Source organism: Nanorana parkeri, unplaced genomic scaffold, assembly GCF_000935625.1.
Source record: "Nanorana parkeri isolate BGI_ZX_2015 unplaced genomic scaffold, ASM93562v1 scaffold3890, whole genome shotgun sequence".
In the NCBI taxonomy this organism is placed as follows: Eukaryota; Metazoa; Chordata; class Amphibia; order Anura; family Dicroglossidae; genus Nanorana; species Nanorana parkeri.
Genome location: NW_017310157.1, coordinates 3,518 through 12,626, shown reverse-complemented (window position 1 = coordinate 12,626; position 9,109 = coordinate 3,518). Strand labels below are relative to the sequence as shown.

General features: G+C 39.6%; 1 protein-coding gene across 1 annotated transcript; it reads right to left on the bottom strand.

Moving 5' to 3' along the window:
- Positions 1 to 375: 375 nt before the first annotated feature.
- TEX43 (testis expressed 43) lies at positions 376 to 8,850 on the bottom strand. The gene is made up of 3 exons (XM_018575410.1): positions 8,367 to 8,850; positions 4,036 to 4,144; positions 376 to 618 (listed from the first exon to the last, which is right to left on the bottom strand). Exons 1-3 carry the CDS (start codon positions 8,495 to 8,497, stop codon positions 376 to 378), a joined length of 483 nt encoding a protein of 160 aa, XP_018430912.1. The 5' UTR covers positions 8,498 to 8,850.
- Positions 8,851 to 9,109: the final 259 nt, after the last annotated feature.

The following is a 9,109-nucleotide window of genomic DNA, read 5'->3' as shown; positions in this document are numbered from 1 at the left end:
TGTTTGGTGCTGGGGTATACAGCAAGCTATATTATATGAGTGGAAATTTCATTTCAGTTATAAGAAAAAGAAAATGGTTCAATGATTGTCTTTTGTATATGTGAAAATATACATTTCTATTGAAACAATTCACTTTATGCAAAAACGTAAATGTATATATCAACTATTTTATGAACTTTGCTATATGTTATAGTGCAATAATATACTATGTAACCAAAAGAATGAATGACAATGAAACGGAATTTGACTTATTTTAAAGCCAATAAAAGCAACCCGTGAAGACACACAATGGAAGATTCTGATCACCACAGACTACGTAACAAAGGGACTGGATGATGTTTTTTATGCTGTCTACAGGAAGTGGAGCTCTTTGAGTCACTCATGGGAAAGAGATAGGGTCCTTTTGTCAGTAATATTACGGCTTCTCTGGTTAATCACGTAGGTCTGGTATCTAGAAAGAGGAGAGTGTAGGGGTAAATTTGTGTGCTGCTTCTCTGATGGGATTTTCATCTTCTCCATGGGGATGTGACAAACTTCTCCATGACACAACCTTTCTTTGTTCTCCAGAAACAGGCTCTCCTCCTGGGGACCTCTGAACACCCCAGATTGATCTGCATGCTTAACAATAAAAAAACAAAACAGTTATTAGAGATAATTTTCATAATCTTCCTGGCTGCCATGACAACATTCAGTCTGGCCATACACAACCCAATAAACAATTCTGAGCATCAACAAATGGGCCATGTAGAGGCATGGTAAAGGTCATTGGAAGCTATCATTATCACATAATTAGATTTTTCAACATGTTAGAAAATCTTTTGGCAGCAAACTGCTGATTTTTCTCTTTTCTGTGGAAGAGAGGAGGCATTGATATGGCTAATACAGAGCATGGCAGGCCCCTGCAGCATACAATTTGTTACTCTTGGTGAGACATCTGCCTGTCTGTGACCACCTTAACACATTATTATACCTAGCTTAGATTATTGCATTATGAATCCCTTTTAATCTAATGATAATGTAATTTTAATGAGCCTGTTCTGAGAGACTAGAAATGGGAAAAGTAATTACCAAGCCAGCATGACTGATAACAGTGCTGTCACAGGGTGCAGTCAATAAGCAGCATATGTTACTGAAGGGGTCTTTTCAGTTCTTAGCACGGTCATTGTCTGCACAGCACGTGATGGACTACAGAGCTGCTTGTCTTTGTTATGTGGCATGTCTGGGATTAGTGACAAAATGGACGTTTATTAACTGATAAAATACCATGAGAATGACATACATGTTCACCCAGTATGTTGGTTTACTGTCAGTCATACTTTCTAGAAATAGAAATCTAACAAACTCATCCCTGAGCAGCTACTGCTACTATGTTTCAAATTTTACAAAAGAAAAAAAAACACATGCATTGTACTACTAGATGTTAGTACATCACACACAAACAAGCTTGTTCAAAAGCAGAACAGACCTTACATCTATAACCTAATAAAAAGCAATGCTCAATATATCTTCAGAGTAAGAGTCAAAACAACATTCACTGATTAAGATGTAATCTAACTTTATTGCTACACAAAAGTCATTTATAGAATTATTTCTAAAAACATCATATGGGACCCTATATTATAATTTCGTATTCAGTGGGTACATGAAAAATGTACAAAATCTATGTTTTTAGTAAATATGTCAAATTCGCTGAAATCCAAGAATATAGTGAATACACAAAACTACAGTTCATTTCCTCTTTCCAATAAAACATTTTATCACATCCATTGGGTAAACAATCTAAAGTCCTCTATATTGGAGTTCTTCTTGCTCTAGTGTAAAAAGGCTAAATAAAAATAAATAGGTTAGCCCTACTTTGTAACATATGTATGATGCTTATAACATATATACTATGAAAATGTTACATTTCAATTGCAATCTTATCGTTCTTTCTCCAAAGGTTCCCAATGTAGGTTGTTCACGTATGGACTGAAACAGCTCAGTTATTTCTGTGTTATACATTCATATATCTGCAGTAAATATGGAAGGCATCTATATATCAGAGAATGATAGTAAGCTCTCCAAATGCTTTGGCTGGCCCTTACTACTACCATTGTGTATCCCTGTTCATATGCAGACAAGAGACCTTTTGTCTTTAGGATTATAATTCACAACACACTGCACAGCAGGGCAGACCTCTAAAATGACACAAGGTCAGCTAGTTCATATGTATAGTCCAATCTGAAATCACATCTCCTCCATGGTTCTTATTTCCGGTACAGCTGCAGGTTTGAAACAATCCATAAACTACAAATAAAAGGCTAAGAAATGTCAGCTATGATTGTATTATGTATGTGTATTTTGGAAAGGTGATGCTTAAATGAGAACTATGAGGTGAGTACTTTTCACTCACCTCATAGTTCTAGCCGCCCTGTGACAATGAGAGTGTCACAGGTCGGCTCAGTAGATCGGGAGGTGAGCGAACACATACCGGCATTCGCACACCTCTCGATCCTATCACGGCTCTCTGACAGGGGAGGGGCTGGATTCCCCCCTCCCCGCTCCGATCCTCCAGCGCTGACTGGCGGAACGGACGGCGGAGGGGGCGGGTACAGCTGGCTCTGCCTCTAGATAGGCAGAGCCAGCTGTCACTCACGCAGCTGAGCGGATCCAGACATAATTGTCGGGATCCGCTTCAGCTGCGGCGTCTCAGTATGCCGTGAGCTACAGCTCGTGGTATACTTAGCTTAGGGTGACGGGAGGACACTAGTCTGTGTCCTCCCGTTACCCTAAGGAGAACTATGGGGAAAAGCCCTGACCCCATAGTTCTCCTTTAAGGAAACAAGATGAGAGAAATACAGACACTGACCTCTCTTTCTGAAAATGCTAGTTGCCTGCCTGTCCTTCTGATTCTTTGGCTTCAATACTATCCGTGTCACTGACCAGGAGTAAGTATGAATATTTCTGATTTTGCTCTGGGCACATTGCTTTTGCACAGGCTGAGCGTTGTGATGGTGACTTATCAATGTGCTTCTGTATCTTCCTCCAATACACGGTCCGGGGTTGTATTTTGTTAATGACCAAGGTGTGTTGCAGTTGAGCTCAGGGTCCTGATGATGCCATCTGGCAGTGGTGCCTGAATCACAAGACTAGCTGAACACAATTGCGCATTTTGTTGGTAGCTAAAAAAAAAGTTCATGTATGTGTATTTTGATAGTGAATTTAGCGGACTGCTTGGAGCTTTAAGACTTACGTCCTGCAAATTTAAGATAAACCAGCTTTGTGTACACCTGGTACCATGATAGAGGGAAAAGCTGGGCATCTTATTTATTGATGTTCTAAGATGCTAAATAACATACTGAGGGGAATTTATCAAAACTGGAGCAAACAAAATCTGAAGTAGCTGTGCATGGCAACCAATCAGCTTCTCTCTTTCATTTTCAAATCTTAACTGAACAAACTGAAGAGAGATGCTGATTGGTTGCCATGGGCAACTGCTTCAGATTTTGCTTGCTCCAGTTTTGATAAATTTTCCCCTATGTTGCTGTACATAGACATTAGACTCAGAAATTGGTTAAAAAAAAAAAAAACAGTATGCTTCTAGGTACTTCAGAATTGATTTGATCTGCATTTGTGAGTTGATGTGATTTGCCTTTCAGTTACTCATGGAATTGCTTCAAGCTGCTTCTAAGTTGCATTGAGCTGCTTCTGAAATATCTGTGCATTTGTATGAGGAAGAAAGTAGCTGAGACTGACACAAAGGCCTGTGTACATGAGTCCTATGGGTGATGATACAAAAAGTTGAAACCCTGAGGAACCATTTGCATTAATGTGTTGTTGCCCTGTAGGAAACATGCACTACTGCATTGCAGTGCTATTCATTTTGCAGTTGTGTTGCGTTACAAAAAAAGGGCCACATCCAAGGATGCGTTGGCAGCCCGTTCAATTGAATAGGACGCGTTAAGGCAATCTACATTATTACACAGAAAACATAAATGTATTTACAAACCGTTAGCATTTTAATCTCGGTCTTGAATAGATTGTTTCATTTCTTACCCTTAGAATGAGCTTCCTGTTGACCATGTCTTGTTTCCAGGGCATCACATAACGTTTGGGAATTATTGGGTGTCTCCTGGTGAATTCAGGAATGTGTGAGTGAACTAGTCTGCAGAATAAAGTCACAATAATTGAGATATAAACATAGAGCTTAAAGAAAAAGTAAAATAAAGTTGAGCCTAGGCCTTTATATTTTCCTTTTAAAAACATAGGCCATCTTAACAATCTAAATGTAGGCCATTTTTCTTTGTATATACACATTCTGTCCCAAACAACTACTGGGTATGCTTTCCCGCTGGGCATTAAAAAAGAAAATGTTTCAAAAGAGATTCTAACAATTACAGCCTTACCTGAAGCTGGGTTGTACAGTACCATGAAACTTCATTATGGCTAATGCACATAATATCACTTACATTTTAAGTTATACTAGCAACAGTGTGCACATTTATGGAACAGGGTGGAATTTAAAAACCTCAGTATTGTGAATAACCTCTCTCTATTAATATCCATGTTAAGTATGTAATGTAGAGCACAGCATGCGGAAAGGGCCATCTGTTATATGCAATTTACTGCACAGCATACAGAGAAAGGAACAGTACAGGCAGCACAGTGAACAGAGTGGTGCAGTCTAGATAATGTCACACATAGCACAGTATATAGTAAGTGAGAAAAACTAAAATATGTCATGTACAGTACAGTGAAAAGAGTGGGATAGTTTGAATAATGTAATATACACTCAGCACACCTATCCCCTATTATGACAAAACCTCAGGAGGTAAGCGCACCCACACCTTCTTTCTTTTATAGTACCCGGAATAGGCCTCTTCCCTAGCATTGCAGGCTGAGCAGAGAAGGGGTGAAAAGTAGCGATGGGGGAGTGGGTAGAGCTTTTACACCAGAAGAAAACCGGTGCTAAATGAGGACTACTGCCACCCAGCACATCTCATACTTTCCTAAATTGTTACAGTATTCGATTCATTGGTTATAACTTGTAAGGCTTCAGGCAGTTTTGTAGCTTCAAACCATTCTGCCTGGGCTTTTCTCTGAAGAGAAGCTCTGCCCTGTTCCCCTACTCTTTCTTCATTTTACCTGTCAAGCTATGGAAGGATCCTGTTTTGTGTGCTGGAAGAGAGGTTGATGTTGAAGCATCTCCCTCTCACTTCCTGCTTTTCCAGATTATGGGATACGGATAGGAAGAATTAACACCAAGATATGGCCATAAGTGTAAGCTTTAATATATAGGGGTCTATTCACTAAGCTTATATGGAAACATCCGGTAGTGGACTAATTTAAAAGGGGAGCATAGACCATGTTTTTAAGTCATGCAGATGTGCTATAAAATGCTGTGGACTAAAAAAGTTAATAAAATATGACAGGGCCATTTGTTATTGCAGTCTGCAGTTTGAGAACCTGACCATGCTATACCTCATCCCACCTCCACCTTTTCTACAGCAAAAGACATTCTACAGCTGTAAATTACTACTGGTGTTTGATTACTGGTCTGTGAAAGTTACAGATCAATTGACAATAGGAAACAATTAAACGTATTGTGTTTTTGGTGATTAGCAGCTTTCTACTTTCTTGGAAGCAACAAAAATGGGGGTTCAACCTTCCTATCACTAGCCAGTTTTAAGAGGCTCCAACACTTTCTAATAGTGCAAAAACTTACTTGCCCCTTCCTACTACCTGTGCATTCCTATTGGCAGGTTTGTTGAATACCTGCGCACCTGTTCTGTAGTGATGTAGGAGCTGGCAGAGGGAGCAGGTACTCAACACATGCAAAAGTGTTGAATACCTGCAGCTGCCAGGGATAAGCAACGCAGTTGAGTTTTAAAAGACCACCCCCTTCATTGGCAGGGTGGCCTTATATGATGTTGGTAATCCCAATATACTGTGAAAGTGTGTATCTAACAACACTTGTAAACAATGAAAATGTCATACAAGCTTCGCGCCTCACCTAAAAAAAAAAAGTAAGTGTATGCAACCAAAAACAAAACAAAAATGCTAACAAGCAAAAAAATTGCAAATGAACAGTGCTGTAAAAAAAAATTATCACAAATTATAAAGTATATAAATGTGATATATGGTATCCTGATTATGTCATTACACTACTACTTCTCAGTCTGATTATCCATAAAGATACCAGCAAAGCTCTACCTGCTACTTTCACAATTACATGTATGCCATTTACATGATAAATGTGAGTGCTTTTATATGTTCCATTATTTTTATTATACTCTACAGTACTTCACTGTACTATTTTTATCTAGACACAATGCCTGGATGAGGCTCTGGTGATTTGGAGATTCTAGTGAATATTGATGACACTCGGGATGCCGGTACCGAGTATTTGGGCGAGTAATGCTCTGAAACCTTCCCCGATACTAGAACTTCTGGTCAGAGGAAGATTTCCTCTGACCGACAGTGCCGCGAGGGAACATGGCAGTGCAGCCAATCAGCATTGAGCCGACCAAACAGCATGGAGCCGGCTTCCTGGCCAAGCAGGAAGCCAGCTACATGCTGATTGGCTGGGAAGCCAGCTTCTTGGCCAATCAGCATCGAGCCAGCCAAACAGCCAGCCCCATCCTGATTGGCTGGGAAGCCGGCTTTCCAACCAATCATCATCGAGCCGGCCAAACAGCATGGAGCTGGCTTCCCAGCCAAACAGGAAGCCAGCCGGTGAGTAATGACCAGCCTCCCGGGTTCTTGATTGGCCAGGAAGCCGGATTGATGCTGACCCCTGCACTCAGTACATTCCATAGTGCTGACCCCTGCACTCTTTATGCTGTGTTGTACATTACATACTCTTGACCAAAGTGTTTATAGTCCCAATAGTTGCTAAGTAGTCACTATTTCAATTAGGTTCTTTTTAAACTACCTCTCGGCCGGCCTTTGTGTATAAAAGGCCGGCCGGGAGCTTCCTGGATGTAAGAGGCCGTGTATACACGGCCTGTTAGTCCTGCCCACTCGTGCACACCGCGCGAGCGGGAAAGACCCAAATTTAAAAACCGGCAGCGATTTCTTAGACCCCTATGTGATAGCAATAAAGTTAAGTGGAAAAAAAAATAGGAAAAAAATGAACGTTTCCCCACAAAAAAAATGTTATGTTACACATAAAAAAGAATTAATTTTTTTTTTAAAAGTCCCCATCCCTACATACACGCATGTAAACATGCGTCAGGTGCGCATACCTGCGAAAACGACGATTGCGCCCATTACGCCGCACATGTTACATATCGCCGCGAACGTTGCAGTGAGAGCAGTATTTAGGGCCATCAATCACTGATAACACTAAACTGATGAGCGGTATAAGCTTTTAAAGCGTCGCCTATGGTCAATTTTGGGTATGCTAGTTTTTTTTCGCGGGTGTGCGCAATTTTTAAGCTTGACATGTTTGGTGTCTATTTACCCGACGTGACCCCGACTCTTATATTTTACCAAAAAATTGGGGTAATAATAAATGTTTTATAACATAATGTAAAAAATACTTTTTTTTTCAAAATTTTCAGTAATTTTTCCTGAATATAGTAAAAAATTTAAATCCCAGTGGTCATTAAATAACACCAAAATAAAGCTGTATATGTCCCCAAAAAATGGTATAAAATTCATTTCAGTACAGCGTTGCATGACGGAATAAACGTCAGTCAAAGTACCGCAGCGCTGAAGACTGAAAAATGGCCTGGCCAGGAAGGGGGTCTAAACACCCCGGTCAGCAAGTGGTTAAGGTAGGCTCAACTAAAGTGTTAGATCTATCATCTCTGTCTATATTCTGTGTGGGGAAAAGAATCTGTAACAGAAGAATTTCATTTTTTTAAATTGCCCGTGCTGATGTATATATGTGTCTGTGAGACTCCTGTTTTAGCACAGTAATTAACACATATTGTGTGGGTACATGGACTGTAGCATGCACATGTGTGCCATGCATACATCTGGTAGGCTCAGGTTTTATTTTCATGCCCCTTTAAGCCCCTCACACTATTTGCGCAATTTGGCCACACCAGTTCTTCTTTATGGAGATTTGAATTTGAATTTGTGCTTTGTCACATATACAGTGAGGAAAAGAATGATTTGATCCCTTGCAGATTTTGTAGGTTTGCCCACTTACAAAGAAATGAAAGGTCTATCATTTTTATCATAGGTGTATTTTAAATGATAGAGACAGAATATCATCCAAAAATCCAGAAAAAACACATTTTCCTCACTGTATGATATAGTTTTTTGAGTTATAATTTTTTTTACAAATGTATTATCTGCCCTTTAAATGAAATTCAAATAAAAGGAAAGCAAGCAAAATAAATAAAAGATAATACAATAAAAATGTATAGAGTTACCGATTAATGTCTGTGATGGTTGCTACAGAGTACATGGCTTCCGGTCGCTGGACGTTTTCAGGTGTCAAACTGAATTGCTCATCTGACTTCTGCTGAATCTGAATATCCATTATTACAGGCTGACTTTCCATGCTATGTATACAACAATATAAATGAACATTAGTTCTTCATTTCTGCCATTTCTGAATGACAGCCTGCACTCCGCTTTGTTGTACTTGTTGTTATAGAGATCCTTTGCTGCCAGGCCTTGCCTTCTTCCGTTACTTTGTACTGCAATAGTAATATTTTTCTATCTTCAGAATGGAATTACCTATTTCTATCCACCTGCATAATAACTGATCATATCCTTGGTGATCCCATTTGTTTAACAATTGGATCTCTGTGTACATAGATCTTGTCTGTTCTCTCTGTCCAAGTCTCAGCCCCGGCCGACAAGCTGTTCCCACCTCCACATAGTTACCGTTGCTATGATCAGTTGGTTTGTTTACAATAAACGTGCGCCTACCTGTATAGTGAGACCTGTGAGTTATGGAAGGACACTTTTCATCATTACACCCACTGCTGAAATGTTCTAATCATAGTCAGTATTCCTTTTAAAAGTCACAAAGGCATATTACATTTCCATCGCCTAGAAATAAAATGACAGTGACATACATACATACCACTACTACTACTACTACTACTACTACTACTACTACTACTACTACTACTACTACTACGGTAATAATAAAAATAGGTTCTCT

Excerpts from the sequence above, each read along its gene's own strand:
- TEX43 (XM_018575410.1), bottom strand. The coding sequence starts at position 8,497 with ATGGAAAGTCAGCCTGTAATAATGGATATTCAGATTCAGCAGAAGTCA. Across the intron at positions 4,145-8,366 it reads ACCATCACAGACATTAATCG|ACTAGTTCACTCACACATTC; the intron begins GTAACTCTATAC and ends TTTATTCTGCAG. Across the intron at positions 619-4,035 it reads ACAGGAAGCTCATTCTAAGG|CATGCAGATCAATCTGGGGT; the intron begins GTAAGAAATGAA and ends TTTATTGTTAAG.